Source organism: Battus philenor, unplaced genomic scaffold (assembly GCF_028537555.1).
Source record: "Battus philenor isolate CCGP_79_NKW_IND1 unplaced genomic scaffold, ilBatPhil1.0.hap1 SCAF_12, whole genome shotgun sequence".
NCBI lineage: Eukaryota > Metazoa > Arthropoda > Insecta > Lepidoptera > Papilionidae > Battus > Battus philenor.
This window is the reverse complement of record NW_027181674.1, coordinates 1030118-1047381: the sequence shown is the minus strand read 5'-3', so window position 1 is coordinate 1047381 and position 17264 is coordinate 1030118. Positions and strand designations below refer to the sequence as shown.

Sequence of the window (17264 nt, the reverse complement as noted above, 5' to 3'; positions counted from 1 at the left end):
TTTCCAACTTTTTTGTGTCGTAGACCCCTTGCCATGTTTTTCCGTGTTGGGTAGACCCCCTACTTACCTGATATTGATTTCCTGTAAATTTCTAACTGCAGTGAAGTTTAATGTTAAAAACTTAAAGTAAAAACTCATGTTAATTTATACATTTATTAATTGAATTTAAATTATAACTACACAAAATAAAATTTTGTATCTGTTATGTAAAATATACGTAACAAACATTAAATAAACTATAAATAAAATAACATAAGCAATAAGTCAATATTTTTAGTGAGAAGGATGAACCTGATGCTTTAATAATAAATTATTAACATTTAGCGTCAATTTTGATAGATAGATGATAGATAATTAGATCCACTATCATGGACCCCCAAATTTTTTTTCACTGACATAGACTCCTTTCATTTTGTCATAGAACCCTAGCGGTCGATATACGAGTAGACCACTTTGGGAATCACTGTTATAGACAGTCCTAGCAACGTAGGATAGAAAATTACCTCTCTTTCTTAATGCCCGGGAATTTTAAATCCCAATTTCAACTTACTTTTTGATCACAGTAATTCATCGGATTGACAAGCAGTGCTAGTGGGCGACTATCCTTTTATTGACTGGGAAAATGCTTTTCTTCTGTATTTGAAACGCAGATCGGCCAATTGCATGTCACTTTGGAGACATAAATTCACAGGAACGACATGTAAAAAGCCTTTGAATTTATTACATGTCAATCAGAATTCCTAATCTCACAATGTGTCTACAGTACCCCGCAATAAATATTACACATCGACCTTTGGAAAGAGACAATCGGCTAATTTCGGCTTCGTAGAGCACTATCTCTCCCACACTACCTATGTGACGTTTTCTCAGTTGTATTTCGTGCGACAAAGATAACGCTCTACGAAGAAGCTGGTACGCGCGGGACGCTGGTCCTCCCCTTCACCTGCCGAGGAACTCAAAACCCTTCGCACAATATCTAGCCAATACAGACCTCGACGAGGTCTGCATTCTCGCCGCGAAACTCCGCAAAGCCTCCAGTGCCTCGGAGCGCTTTCTCTGTATTGCGGAGCACTCGGCGCTTCTCGCCGCCCTTAAAGCGGAATTTAAATAATATCCGCTGCCCCGTATCAACACCAGGACACACGCCTCACATCGAGCCCCGGCGGTCTCGATGCACATGTCATGCACTACACGCCCACACATGACACGGCGGCCGCGTCCGCCTAACCAGCGAGGGCGGTCCGGAGAGGCCCGTATCTCTCCCGACCGTCGAGTAGTCCTCGCTTCGTGCTACATACACTACACCCCACTCACTACACTATACAGGTATAGTTCTCCATGTGTGGACGTATTCGTCGTAACTGAGGCACGATCCCCAGCGTAAAATTTTTAGGACGTGGACCTCTGTTCCCACGGGCTCAATTTCGATGAAGCTGCACAAAGCCTAGACCGGCTAGCAGCACAACATCTAATATATCAAATGTCAAGCCGATTCTCAGTAGCTGTCGAACGGCGCATGCGCACGGAGTTGCCACAAGGCCAACACATTCATCCATTAAAAACTTTTATATCTATAATCAATCACCATGTATATACAATCGCAATCGACCAATTTATAAAGCTATATGAAATTGGTAAATTTCTTCATTGTTCTCAGGCCTTGATTCACACAATTCCTGTTTTTGGGAATACCCTCGTGCTGTCTTTAGTGTCTAGCCAAAAAAGGGGAATAACCATGACTCTGAATATATCGGGCGCTAGATCAGACGTTGGATGCGACTCGGAGACGCTTCCGGAAGCTGGTAGCCCGAATGTACGCATTGTTGTTCAGCCTGTCAGTGCACACAGGTAAGTCAGTGATATTTCGCAAGCCACTTAAATATTTATAGAAAAGGTTATATATGCTGACACTCTAAAACCGTTCAGAATCTTCGCTCCTCGACTTGGTCGGTTGCTATTGGATAACAGTACTTCCAATTCGTTAGCGCTTGGAGAAGTAATTACCTCCGTAACTCAACGCTTCTTTCTAATATGACAGGAGCTTGGCATTCCCTTTTAAATACAAACCAACCTCGTTACCGACCAGACCGGTGAAAAATTTTAAATTAAGAACTGGGCAATTGTTGGCAATTTTAGTTTGAGAGGCATAAATCTATTCTGTATTACATAGCACACACAAATTAATATTTGACTAAGTTACCTATGTTTCCGGCTCCGTAAAAACGATAGCGTGTTATAAAATACAATTAACGCCATCTAGTATGATATAGAGAAACTTTACACCAGTGATTCCCAAAGTGATCTATATCGACCCTTAGGGGTCTATGACAACCTGCAAGGGGTCTACGTCAGTGAAAAAAAATTTGGGGGTCCATGAAATGAAAATAACACAACACATACACTGATAGTACCTATTTACTTACATCATACTATCTTATAATATCAAAACGTTTACATTATTTATAAAAGTACCTATGAAGTTAATAAATTATTATATATGTTTATAAAGTTGTAGGATGTTGATGTGTATTCGCTTTGTGGTCGCAATTCATTTTGAATTTTGATAGCGCGTGATAAAATACAATTAACGCCATCTAGTATGTAATAGAGAAACTTTACTCTTGTCATCACCGTTATTATTCTGTGACAGATTTCGCTACAAGTCTGAAGGTCGTTGGGCAGGTTCCATTCCTGGAGTCAAAACGAACACCTACCCCACCATTGAGATTAGCGGATGCAGTGGGAAGGCGGTAATCGTGGTCTCCTGCGTCACCAAGGACACCCCTTACAGGTTTCTGCTCTTTACTTCTATTTTACATCATCATTTCACTTATAAGATGTCTACTGCTATACATTGTCTTTACCATTTCATCATTATGATCTCCATCTTTTTAGCCGCAGAAAGTCCACTGGCGTACATTGGCCTTCCACAATTCATGAAACAAGTTCATCTATACAGCTTATGGGTGACGTCTTATGCTGCACTCGCGGATCTTTATTTTTCGCTCAGGAACATAAATCCCTTAGTAACCTGTCTTCCACTTGTTGCCAGTTTAACTTTGCTGGACCATGTCGGTTCCTCGTCCCAGATCTAATATGGTAAAAAAAATCCCGTTCATAGCCCTTTTCGTGATCTATTAAGTTACTGAAGCCATGGAAGTGACCAGGTTTCAGTACCGTTTATGATTTCACTGGTATTGTAAGCCTTTTTATTTTTCCAAAAATCCTTCCATATTTAAAATATTTAGGTATGGAAATTTTCATCAGAATTAATATATTCTTAAAGGCCTCATCCCCATGGAGTGGTAGCTCGGGAGCTCTACAGATCTGAAGAGGAGATCAAGAAGGGAGTTTGCAAGATCGAAGTGGATTTGCGCGGTGGTAGAAATAGAGTTACGTTCAGAAACATAGGCATCCAGAGTACAACTCGTAATGAGGTGAAAGAGATGCTTAAAGCGCGCAAGTCTTTACGCGTGGATCCCTTCAACAGTAAGTATATATATATAGTGGGCACGGCTGGAAGGTTTTACATTGGTAAACACGAGCCGGTAGATGCGGGTAGACGTGGGTAAATGCGAGTATACGCAGGTAGACGCGGGTAGATGCGGGTAGACGTGGGTAGACACGGGTAGACTCTAGGTGGACCGATTACAAAATCAAGGTCGAAGAAAATCGCTGGATATGGGCAGAGCAGAACCGGTCATTGTGGCGAATTCGGAAGTGGCCTATGTCTTCATCTGGCATCTATTGGCTGAAAAGAAGAAGAAATATTTTTGAATCTTAAGAATTCAACATAAGTTAAACAACTGTTATACCCAGTAGTTCGAACGGACACAAGCGAATAAACGAAGCCGAAATTAGCGGATTTTCTCTTTCCAAAGGTAGATGTGCCATATTTATCTCAGGATTTTGTAACTAATTCATGTAAATATTCACGTGATTGCGTCAATACAAATATTCGGTATTAGTGTTCCGTATGGAACAATTGCGGCTTACTTCACGCAATAGTGTTACATTTAATTAAGAAGAAGTCTACTCCTAAGTTTCTCCATATCTAAATCATTAAAGATATTGATTCTTCTGAAGTAAAAAATATGTTTGTACGCCAGATGGCTTCAGTTACGGTCACTTAAAGAACATCGACCTGAACGCAGTCCGGCTCTGCTTTCAAGTAGTGATTCTAGATGAGAATCGAAAACCCAGTTTCGCTCTCCCGCCTGTGGTCTCCAAGGTCATACGCGACAAGAAAACTGTCCACGAATTGTCCATTGTTCGGATATCTCACGTCACTGGATCAGCACTCGGAGGCACATCCATGATCCTGCTCTGCAAGAAGGTAAACTCCCATTTTATCCGTTTTAGATTTCCACTCCTGGAACTAGACATAATCATTACCATGTCAGCAGATAAACTCTAACTGCAAGACGTAAGCCTTTCCCAAAATTGGTCACCATGGCCAGTTTTATGATACATCGAAAGACCTTGCGACTTTGACCATATCCTCGGTCCACCTGGTGGGGTATCTACCATCAAACATGCTATGATAAATACAGCACCATGTTCAATACCATTTAAGCCATAAGATGTCCAAGGGTGGAAGTGCTATGCTGCGTTTGCCAGGGTCCAGGTCAAACTATTGAAGGTAGATCAACTGGCTATCTTTGCAAGAAATATGTCGTCATCATCTCAATAGGATGTCCACATCTGGACAAATCCCCCCATATATTTCCAACAGGACTGGTAGGAAGTACCCTTCATCCAATTCCCAATCATCTCACTCCGAATCCTATAGAGTATTATTTTCTTAAAAAGGCAGTATAGTGTGTCGACTTGAATAAAGATACATAAGCATGTAACCCTCGTATAACGCGTCTAGGTAAAACCGGATGACACGGCCGTCGTGTTCTTCGAGAGGAAGGAAGGTCGAGTGGAATGGGAGGAGGTCGCCACTGATTTATTTGTGCACCAGAATTGTGCAATAGCCTTCACCACTCCACCATACCACAATGTTAACATCACCACGCCAGTAAAGGTAAACTTGCTAAAATATAATATTTCTTATTTTTACTTAAAATATAGGGTCTTAATAATATTCAAAAATTATAATTAGTAATAAAAATTAAAATAAAAGATATATTTATAAGAGTCAAATAAACTGGGATACCGTGATCTGTGATCTAGAAATGAGAACGGGGAAAGGAAGGTGATGAAAAATAGGAAAAGGACCAATATTTTACACTGGTTGGTGTAGCATAACTCCTGAAGATGCGCCGTGGAGGGGTTTTACGATGGAAGTTGTGTAATTCGCATTGTTTGCCGCATGCGCAGTTATCAGCGGACTGGCGGGCGGTGCACTTTGTTGCACAACTACGACTGTATATGCGGAAGACTGAATATTGATCCTTTTCTTACTTAGGATGGTTTTCCGCTTTTTTTAATTTTAACACCTACAAACAATTACCAGTGTATTTGTGTTCCATTTTGTTGCACCAACTCTGTCCAGGTGAATTTCCAGTTAAAGCAAATATCGAGCGATGAGCGTAGTGCACCTGAGTATTTCGAGTACATCCCAACGAACAAATCTAAGGCTAAAGGTAAACTATTGTACCAGTGAAACTTCATTATTGTTTAACACAGGGCGTGCACTAGATACAGGCCTGCTCCGTAGATTTACCCTGAGCATCCAGCGCTTTTGGTGACCTTAAAAAAGTCTTCCTACCTTCAGGGTTGACGTCCTAAGCTTGCTGGTCCGTGTCCATCAATCCAAAACGTAAACGCATCTTAATGTTAATTCCTTATATAATTATTTAAAAAAATAACATAGACATCGCAAAATACACAACTTATGCACGTATATCGAGTTATTAAAAATGTATATATATCTACTGCTAAACCTGGTGAAGTTATTTTGTACGTCTAAATCCCCAGCGATAAATATTGCACATCGGCACATTAATATACGAGGTTGTCCCATAAATCAACGTCAGGTCATGAAGATGAAATCAATAAAAATATTTGAACACCGTAATAAGACGTTATATTTTTAGAGGGTAGTCTAAGAAAATTAATTTTTAACAACGTCTGTTATAGCAAGACGTTTTCTGTGGGTAGTATAATTAATAATAATAATCTTTTTCATCAACACCATTGGTTATAGTATAATACCGGGCGATAGACATTGCACATCGACCTTTTGAAAGAGACAATCGTGCGACAGAGATAATGCTCCACGAAGCCGAAATAAGCCAATCTCTCTTTCTAAAAGTCGATGTGCAATATTTATCGCCCGGTACTGTACCTTCATTTAACTATTGCATGACTGCTAGCGCCATCTATCGACACATTTTTATGTGACATCGGTCCGAACGCCATCTTGTATCTGATATTTGAAACTTGCGTAACTAGTTTTTTAATATATTATACCGGATTGTTTGTTATAGGCGCTAAAAGTTTTAAAAAGGTTAATGTATAACTCATTTGTTAGCAAAACGCTTTTACAACTATTCACAATCATAACTGTTCAGTATGAAATATGTTACATTATTTTTTTAGTGAAATTCGACATGCCAATGACTTTCGGCTTTGCAAAGTCTGCACGGACAGATAGTAAATAATTAATTTTAATATGTAGTTTTCAAATTTAGAAAACTTTTTTATTGCTATATTATCATTATATTATTTAATATTTTCGGCACCATTGTATTTTGACAAGAAATATTCTGTATTTTCACACCATTTAACAGCTGAAACAAATCACCATGTATAACTAATTGTTTGAATGTAACATACTGTTTAGTAATGCATTAATAAATTCATAAATAAAAACTTTATTTATGGATTAAATAAAAATAACCTAACTCTTGCTTGCAGATAAATTGGCTTCCATAATGAAGAAACCGCTACCGACGTTCCTACAAACTTGTAAGTGAACTTTGAAATGTTTATTTCGTTGAAGCCATTGTAAATAATATTAAAATTAAAAAAACACCTAATACCGCGTTACTTGAATTGACCAAAAACCGGATTTCTAACATATATAAGGGTGGTGGTGACTGATACTGTCAAAAGAAATAAAACAGTATAGATAAGTAGGTACAAAATAAACTGCACAAATAACTAGTCAATTAATAATAGAAAAAATCAACTAAAAATAGAAAAAGAACAAATATAAGTATTGAATTAAAAAAGTAAGAAAAGGACCAATATTTAGCCACTTCCGCACATGCAGTGGTAGTCGTGCAATGAAATGCACCGCCCGCCAGCCCGCTGATAAATGTGTATGCGGTAAACAATGGAAATTACACAACCGCCACCGCTAAATCACTCAACACGTGTTTCACCCCTCCACGGGGCATCTTCAGGAGTTATGTTACACCGATTAGTGCCAAACACAGAGTCTGTATTAAAAAAGTCAAACCCAAAAATAAGAAAACTGTGGTATAAAAAAAATTAGGATAAGTAATAATAAATAATAAAAATAATATACTTAGCCACCTGAGTGTAATAAGATGATGGAAGGAAGGCGATGAAGGCAAGAAGGAATGAAAGAACAAAATGAAAGATATTGTGAAGGAAAAAAGGTAAAAACAAAAGAAACTGAGAAGAATGAAAGTGATTGAAGAAAAAAAATAAAAATTTGAAACTTATTTGTAAACAAAGATCCTGATCCCAACAAATTAGGGGTACGAGAGGCCTCCAATAGCAGGAGCCAAATAAAAATAAAAAACAAAACGTATAAGGGAGAATATTTTTCTTACAGATTCCAGATATACGGTTATTCCGGCAGAACAAACATTGAACCAAATTCCCAACAAGGTGAGTTTTATATTTAGAAAATTATTCAAGCAATGTTTGCTATTTGTATTTAATTTTTATTTTTAACTACCATTACTATAGTTAATATATTATATAGTGTAATATGCGTGTAAAAAATATTTTTAGTTTTTTATACGATAAAAAATTTTACAAAAATATTAGTAGATTAAGTAAGCAAGCAAGACGAAGTCTATTCCTATCAAGCCTTTTCTGATGACCATAATAAGGTTTCAAATTTGTTACAAGACTAGCTGTTCCCGCGTCTTTGTCCGCGTGGAAAAAGACCAAAAAATTTAGTTTACTAAGTTTTTTTTTTTGGTTTAAGATTTAATCTAAAATAAAGGTAGTCTAAGTTACTTCTTACATCAGTTACCTGTCAATATAAGTACTATCAAAACTTCTCTAGCATTATCAGAGATTACCCTGAACAAATAGACAAACGGGCATAAATTTCAAAGAAAATGCAATTTTGATATATGTACCGTATATATATTCATACGCATGTAGTAAAAAGCGGTTATTTTAATATTTCAAATATCTAATAGATTCAGGCGTTACTTTGCGGAAGTCCATCCTAAGTAAGAAAGGAACTAATATATAGCTACTTCCGCTATGCAGCAGTAGTCGTGCAATGAAGACACTGGTTGGTGTAACATTGCTCCTGAGGATGCCCCGTGAGGGGTGAAACACGTGTTGAGTGAATTAACGGTGGTAGTTGTGTTTAGCATTGTTTACCGCACGCGCATTTATCAGCGGACTGGCGGGCGGTGCACTTTATTGCACGACTACTGCTGCATAGCGGAAGTAGCTATATCTTAGTCCCTTTCTTAGTTTAATATTTGAAACAAACACTACAATTTTATTTATTATATAGATTAGACCAGGCGTACCCGGTTCACAGGTTGCTGTGTTATGCATATATAAATAAAAATCTGAACAAATTGGTAGTTTTGATAACTCAAACGTAAAGTAAAAAAAAAACATTTTTTATTAAAATATTCCCGAGGATTTACCTAATAATTATTTTATTGTCTATTTTTAGTACATAAATCAATTATTATTATACATATTATACACAAAGTTTGATCTATTTCGTTAAACTCTGATTTATATCATGTTTTCTATGAATCCATGGAATGGTAAGAAGTTAAGTTTTAATCGGGGAAGTACCGAGGTGTACCATCCCGGTCATTCTGTACCAAAGACATTTGTACACATTACTTATAAAGAGCCTACTCTTATGTAACCTTCTCAAGCTCTTATAAGACATTCTGTGAGATATTTTAAACGCTGGTTTATGAAGAGGAGAGAGAAATAAGGAGATTGGAAGTTGAATGAACAGTAGACACGTGACATATCATAAAACAGATGACCATTGAGGCCCTGTGTTTCTGGAGTCTTAACCCTTAAATGCATGACTTTTGTTTATAATTTAAACAAAACATAATTTATGCAGATAACAATACAATACAGGGAAAAATAAAAAATAAAATGTAATGAACCTAATGTTGCAAATACACAACACTAAGTATTTACTTTTAAATGTAGTACTCTTTTTACGTTTAAGTGGTATGTTGCAGTTATTGATCATTATGGATTTAAGGGTTAAGGAAGTGGTACACCAGCAGGGTAAGACGTTAGACCACAAGACAGACAAAATTAAGATCGTTCCAACAGGTCCTGGAGAACCTATATCCTTATGTCCAACAGACGATGATGATGATATATTTCTTGCAGACGTGGCCAGATGGACTACCTCCAATGGATGCACCAGGTCCATCTCGGATAAACTTCGTCGTTCAGAACTCATCAATGATGAAGCAGAACCACTTTCAGATCAACCATATACACCAGAACTACTATAACACGCAACCTAAGTTACCACATCACCCCCCAGCATCCTTACTTCCTGTAAATCATTTAAATAATCCTCCAGGTGGACTTTATCCTATACAAACTCACGTCAAAGGTCAGCAAAGTTATTTTGAAGTAAGTTTGAATCATTTTACCACTTTTAATTAATTAAGAAATATTTTTTACATATTTCACAATTACTATTTGTAAAAAATAAAAGATAAGGATTCTATAGCTTCTCAATAGATGTATGAAAATGTATGTCTATACAAACACAATGAAACTTACATGTAATACATAAAAATAAATAGTATTGTCATAAATATTGTTACAATTCTTACTGTGTGCAATTTGTATTTATTTCTTGGTTTTGTCTAAGTTTTATGTGTTCGACTAGCTGATCCCGCAAACGTTGTTTTGCAAAAAATATTAAAGTTTTTAATTAACAAATGTAAGATAAGGGTTGATCGTAGAGGGGTGAAAATTTAGGTCTGTATGTATTTTTGTATGCTGTATCATAATAAAATAAAAACCAAAAAAATTGTCTAAAAAATTAAAAATAAAATTTAGGGGTGGACCACCCTCATCACTTAGGGGTATGGAAAATAGATAGTAGCCGATTCTCAGACATACTGAATACGCATGTAAAATTTGGTAAAAATCGGTCAAGCCGTCTCGGAGGAGTTCAAGTTCGAACACCGTGACACGAGAATTTTATATATTAGAAGATATTGTTGCATGACCATCAGTCAGTGAAATATTTACTAAGAACGTATTGTCCCCTCGTATTTAAGTCGGGAATGGACGAGAGATCCCCACTAGTGGGAGCAATAAAAAACCACAATTAAGAGTGGGTCAAGTCGTGGTGATAATTGGAAGCCTATCCCTTGCAGTTTATATGATGAAATGAAATTTAAATTTCGCAGTTGAACAGTGTGAGCAAAACAGAAGATATGTTACCATCGTCCTTCTCTAATGGAGACGTGAGAATGAGTTCGGAAAATTTCTTCGATGTCATCGGAGAAGAAATTAGTGACGACCTCAGTGGACTTTCTCTAAAGGATCTAATAGGCGGCGAATCGAATCTGGAGTCTGATCTTCCTTACCCAGTTGTCTTAGCTTCAACCCAGGAGTTATAAATATCTAATGGATTCAAGCGTTACTTTGCGAAAGTCCATCCTAAGTAAGAAAAGGATCAATATATAGCTACTTCCGCGCTGCAGCAGTAGTCGTGCAATAAAGTGCACAGCCCGCCAGCCCACTAATAAATGCGCATGCGGCAAACAATGCGAATTACACAACTACCACCGTTTAATGACTTATCACTACATATTGGTCCTTTTCTTACTTATAATTATAATTTTTTTTTTAATCCACATCAACAACGTTAGCAAAAACATGCAAAAAAACTGACTGATATATTGTAGTCAGGTTTTTATTACCCTAATATGTTCTAAATTCGATCGAAAGGAAATATGTACTAAAATCAATTTACAGTTAATCATTTGTTAATCATTATTTAACGTGACTAAAGTTGCTATAAAGTCTAAATAATAATAATATTGATTTGATTTTATGATTAATCACTGATTAGCCGACGATTAACAGACAATCTAGCTTCCTTGTGATAAATATTCAAAATTAAGCATATTTATTTTACTTCTTTTCATAATTCATTATAAATATGATGACAGCAAATTAAAAGCTAGCTCGGATACATTTATCGAGAGCTAGAAATGTTTCAGAACCACAGATTTGTTACACCTGTGCTAATCTTTGAATTTGCACTAATAAATAGAAATGTTACGTTACGTTTTATATTAATAAATTTATTTTGAAAGACTTCACAAGTTTTTCGCAACGTATTTTTTTAAAGTTTTATTAGCATTGATTATAATTTTTAATTCTTATCTGTATTTTGACGTTAACTATCTAAGATATACTATATAAGATATATAGCTATATAAGAAAAATTAAACTCACGGAAAATGGAACCAACATGTTTAATCATAGATTAAACAATGATTATCGATATTTGAACGAGTTTGTACGTTAACCAGAGTTTAACAAGTGATTATTTTTAACTTTATTGCAGCTTTGTTTGACATTCCTTTCTAAAGAGTAGTAACTAGGAATATGGAAATGTTCATCATAGAATCTCTATTAAATTGTTAATTAGCCTTTAACATGTGATTAAATTATACCAAAGAAATAGTTTTAGTTGTTACCCAGCGAGATACAATCTTATATAATTCACACTTTGTGCATTATGTTACAATTTCACTGCTCACAAAGAATATTTCAGAGGTTGGGAAGCAATGTCCTCTGCATACCATTACACCACTGTGATCGCCAAACCGCCTGCCAAATGGCGATTATGGTATATCCCACCATAGATATCTTTGGGATAGGTCAATGCCTTGGACGTATATAGGCTGCAATGTCGAAAGATATTATTTAAATTTTTTTTACATGTTTAATAAAGAATCAAGAGTAAATTGTATATGTTTATTCAAGCCTTATATTCCTGCACCCCTTAAATGCATAATGATAAAATACTGGAACATACCACTTAAAAGTAAATGCATAATGTTGTGAATCTGCGACATAAGGTTTTTTAATAAAAAAGTATAAAACATGTATATATATATACGAGGGTGAATCAAAAAATTCTTGGAATCAATATTAAAAAATGCAAAGATTTAAATAATAATATTTTATTTTTCTACATAATCTCTCTCCAATGCAATGCATTTAGAATAACGCGTTTCTAACTTCCTTATTCCTTGTGAAAAAAAATTATTTTCTTGACTCTCGAAAAAGTCCTCTACAGCAGCTATAACCGCGTCATTATCGTGAAATTTTGTTCCACGAATTTCCTCTTTTAATTTTGGAAATAAGTGAAAATCACTTGGGGCTAAGTCCGGAGAATATGGTGGGTGGTCAAAGAGATTGAAGCCAGCACAGTGGATTGCGTTGAGCGCAACTTCCGATCGATGAGCAGGAGCGTTATCTTGAAGGAACAACACGCCCAACGACAGTTTTCCACGACGTTTTTCTTTAATCGCTTCACGCACTTTCGGGATTAAATTTGCATAATAGGGTCCAGTAATCGTCTGGCCTTTTGGCATGTAATCAATAAAAGGGATTCCTTCACTATCCCAGAACACAGAGGCCATAACTTTGCCACCGGTAGGAGCAACTCGAAATTTCTTAATGGATGGAGGATGGTCGTTTCCAAGACATGCTTTGTCTTTTAGTTTCAGGATCAAAATGGTGGACCCACGTTTCATCCATGGTGACAAGACGACGGCAAAAATTATCCGAATCACGCTGGAACATTTCGAGATTACGCTTGGAAATTTCTTTCACCCTCGTACTAATAAAGGTAGGTGAAATAAGAAAAAACAATTGTTAATAGACATTAAAAAAATATTAAAACTGTGATACTTTTACTGGACTTGTGTTCCAATATAAGTGATAATATAAGATTGATAATTTATATGATTTGATTTAATTTCTATAATATCAGGAGGATCGGAAAGTAATGTCGCTTCTGTCGACATGTTTTACAACAAAACCGACTGATTTTACCGCTCCGGCATTGATTTTGTATACTCGCTTGAACGCGAGCTGGGAGGGCGCGGTCGCCGAGTCATGCTCGACGGAGGCTCGATGTAAGGCGAAAATATCTTATAGAACTTTATTGTATATGCGTACACTAAGTCATGCCAAACGGCACAGCCCATATAATCAATAAAACACACACGTTCTAAATAAAAGAAATTTTATTATATACTAAACGGAGAAAAATATCATTAATAAAAATTTCACAAACAATGGCATCTATTACACTTAACACTAACCTATAACAATAGTAGACGAAGTGCATATATTCGCGGGATCGATACACCACGCCGTCATACAGCCGAAATCAAAACCTATATATATCCAATTTGTACAATTTTAAAATCGATTACAATCACATACAGACAGACAAACGGGAAACCCACTATCATATTGTCTATACTTCTGGCTGTACAGACTCATGTATACCAAAGATGTACGCGACCAATTTTGCTTCCATAACAATTTCAACGTGTATAAATAATGTGACAGTTGCTCCACAAACGCCCTGTATAACATATAGCGACAGATAAAAAATAATTCAACACATCTTTCATATGTGGGTAGTCTGAAATGTGAATAATTAATGTAAGTGTCATCGCGAAATATACTAGAAAACAATACAATGCGTATTCAAAGGAAATGCGTAAAAAAAAATTTTACAACTACCCACAAAAACCAACGAGCTAACGCCATTCACGAAAACGCTCCTTACTCTGTTTTCCTAATACCTTACAGTACACAAACCTCTTTAATAGTTGAATACAATGATAAATAAGTTTATCACTTCAAACTGAAGGTAGTTCAACTTCTAAACTAAACATTGTTAGGTGGCGCCTTCGTGAATGACTGCTCACATGTTTAACAGTTACTGCAATATACAATTTATAATTTACAGTGCTACCGAAACCGCTGTACCGTGCCTTAGGTATACACGCAGAGGGGGAGGTTGCTCTATTCCGTCAGATTATCAAAGCTTGCAACATTGCCGTTTTGGTAGCACCATGGTACACTCACATTTGTTTATATAAACTACAGAATACGTTACATAGGGATATGAAAACCAATTTTTATTCAAATTAAAATAAAAACGAAAACATTTCACTATATTTTATAACTTTGCCAAAAAAAAACTTCAACTGTCGTTCATGTTTCCAACTACCCTCATTTTATATCTACCGTCCAATTCGGTTGTAACAAAAAGAAAAATATTACAAATATAGTCAATTAATATCAAAAATTTCTCTTAAGAAATATAAAACAAATTTTACATTGTAATCCAAAAATTATGTTAACATTTTAGGCACTAAAGCAACATTACTCTGAACATGCAAGTTCCAACTGCTTTATTTCCTCTGTCACTGGTCTGTGTACATTGTAATTCAAATACTGGAATTTATTCTAATTCAAAGGCCAAAATACTCAGGCACTCTTTTGTATAAATGTACATTTTTCTCGACAAAGCACATTTAGTTATGGATCATTGAAATAAATATTTGACATTTTTTTGTCTACTCTTTTTTTGGGGGCACGCTACTTCTAGCATCTTCTTAATTATTTTACACCCTTGCCATCTTTTGTCAACTTCGAAAATTTAAAATTATATATTTTTTTTATTTAATTATCCCATAATCATTTTAAATTTATTTAAAATAATTTTAAATAATCCAAAATAAATCCCTAAAATTTTGTTAACATATATAATGGATTTTTTATGGCAACTTTATGTATTTCTTTACCACATGCCCCCATCAAAAGCCTTGATAATATAATATATATATATCTTAATTTTAATTTTATATATTTTAAAAATTACACTTTATTACGGTTCAATGCTTATTGGTGTTACATCCTTATACACTATTATATTACTAAAATAAAATAAAATATGATTTGTTATTTAAAATAAAAAAAAAATAAGGCAACTTCTCACCAACTTTACCAACTGTATAAAGGCACTGTTGTATTTTTAAAAACTAATAGAAAGCATATATAATATAGCATATTCCATATAAAATAATAAAGCATATAAGGTTTTCTTTAGTTCAAATACAATCCCACATAATAGCCAATGAATCGAAAGACCGTCAATTTCAACGAATATACAGGTTGATTGAAAAATGAAAAAATGTTACATAGACCAATAACTCGCACAGATAGACCATTAAACAATAATTAACTTTATTGTAGTACTGTGAAATTAAAAAGCTTTTTCTTACTATATCATCATTACATCGTTATTTATTCAAACCATTGATTTTGAATCGGGTGTTTCATACATTTACATCAATAGAGCCATACATTCACCCATTGAAAGAATCACCCTGTATTATAAATCCATGTATTAATAGTTTTCCATTACATTTGAATTACTATAAAAAATTACTTATGATTTCACATCAATGTATTGTTACTTCATAAGATAAAAAGACTATATGTGGAATAGTTAAATATAAATATATAAACAAACATATAGAAGTGTTTATATATTAGACAGAATTACCATTTAGCATTCCATTATATTGATCTAATCGGTCTGAATGCTTGACTGCCTTTGGCGGAGGCCTATGCCCTACAGTGGGCAACATTTGACATGACCAATGTCTCTGTGTGAATACGCCATGTACATTTAAGGCACATTCCATGGAACATTCCAGAAAATCAATTATAAAAGCCCGTATTAATGACTGGACGGTATCTCTTGAATAATTAAATTATAATTTATAAAGCATGCGATATATATAAATATATATATACTAACGTGTACAACTTTACATAGTGTAAGATGACACGTAATTTTACGGATTTAGTAAATATATAAGTAAGAACGCCAATAGATGGCGTTGGTAGTTGATTGCATCGCGATAATGTTTGACAAATCAACTAAAAAAAAATCAACAGTGTCGTATATATTTATAAATTCCAAATCAATTTTCATCGCGATTGTACATGTATGACAATTACTTTTAGTTTGAATTTTACATTTTACAGTGTATATAAAACTTGGATACATTTTTTGTATATACATTGCGTGTATTGATCCAGCGCTGGGCTAGGAGACGATGCGCTTTCAATCTTCCGAAGGAACTACAAGAAATCTTATCATACATTTTGAGATCAATTTTATCTTTATTTGAAACAAGCGCAACGTCCCGATTTGGTTTTAACACACGCTCGCGTATAATAATAAATAACTAAAATACATTTCAAACCAACTACCCACATATTGAAACTTCCATCGCTTTCTCCATTACGCCAAAACTATTCACAGGAAAACCAATCCGGATGGCACAATTCGCTATAGTACAGTCGCGAACAAAAGCAACAAAGTAACAAATAATTTTATTGTCAAAAAAAATAACCTAATTAAATACATTAAAGATATCAGCTATTAGTAATGACATGCGTACTATTGGGTAGATAAAAATAATAAGTCCCAGAAAGATTTTTCCACCCGACTGTACTAAAATAACTATACGAAATATACAGTACCCAGCGATAAATATGGCACGTCGAGCTTTGAAAAGAAACCATCGGCTAATTTCGGATTCGTAGAGCACTATCTCTGTCCCACACTACATGTGTGACGTTTCGTCAGTCGTGCGACAGAGATGACACTCTACGAAGCCGAAATTAGCTGATTGTCTCTTTCCAAAGGTCGATGTGCAACATTAATCGCCGGGTACTGTAATTCTCAATTCAAAATCGAGCACCCTCAACACGCCGATATATAATATAAATTCACAATTACTTACACCTATCAAAGAACACATACATTATTTAAACTAGATACAGAAGAAATAAAAAAAATATTGTGGCCCCTTTTAACTGTTTAGTCAATTCCACCAATATATACAGAATCCATAGAAATTTTACATTCAAAACGATTTCATAACAAAAAAAAAAAGAATTCTACAATTATGTACTCGACTGTACCCAATTATAAAAATTATTTTTTACATACATAT

The 17264-nt window shown here is 35.1% G+C and overlaps 1 protein-coding gene across 1 annotated transcript; it reads left to right on the top strand.

The window, feature by feature from the left end:
- The first annotated feature begins 1735 nt into the window (after positions 1-1735).
- On the top strand, positions 1736-10808 carry LOC137932802 (embryonic polarity protein dorsal-like). The gene is made up of 10 exons (XM_068776478.1): positions 1736-1848; positions 2651-2791; positions 3287-3489; positions 4110-4336; positions 4877-5032; positions 5504-5594; positions 6871-6921; positions 7760-7815; positions 9493-9726; positions 10596-10808. Exons 1-10 carry the CDS (start codon positions 1736-1738, stop codon positions 10806-10808), a joined length of 1485 nt encoding a protein of 494 aa, XP_068632579.1.
- The last annotated feature ends 6456 nt before the right edge of the window (positions 10809-17264 follow it).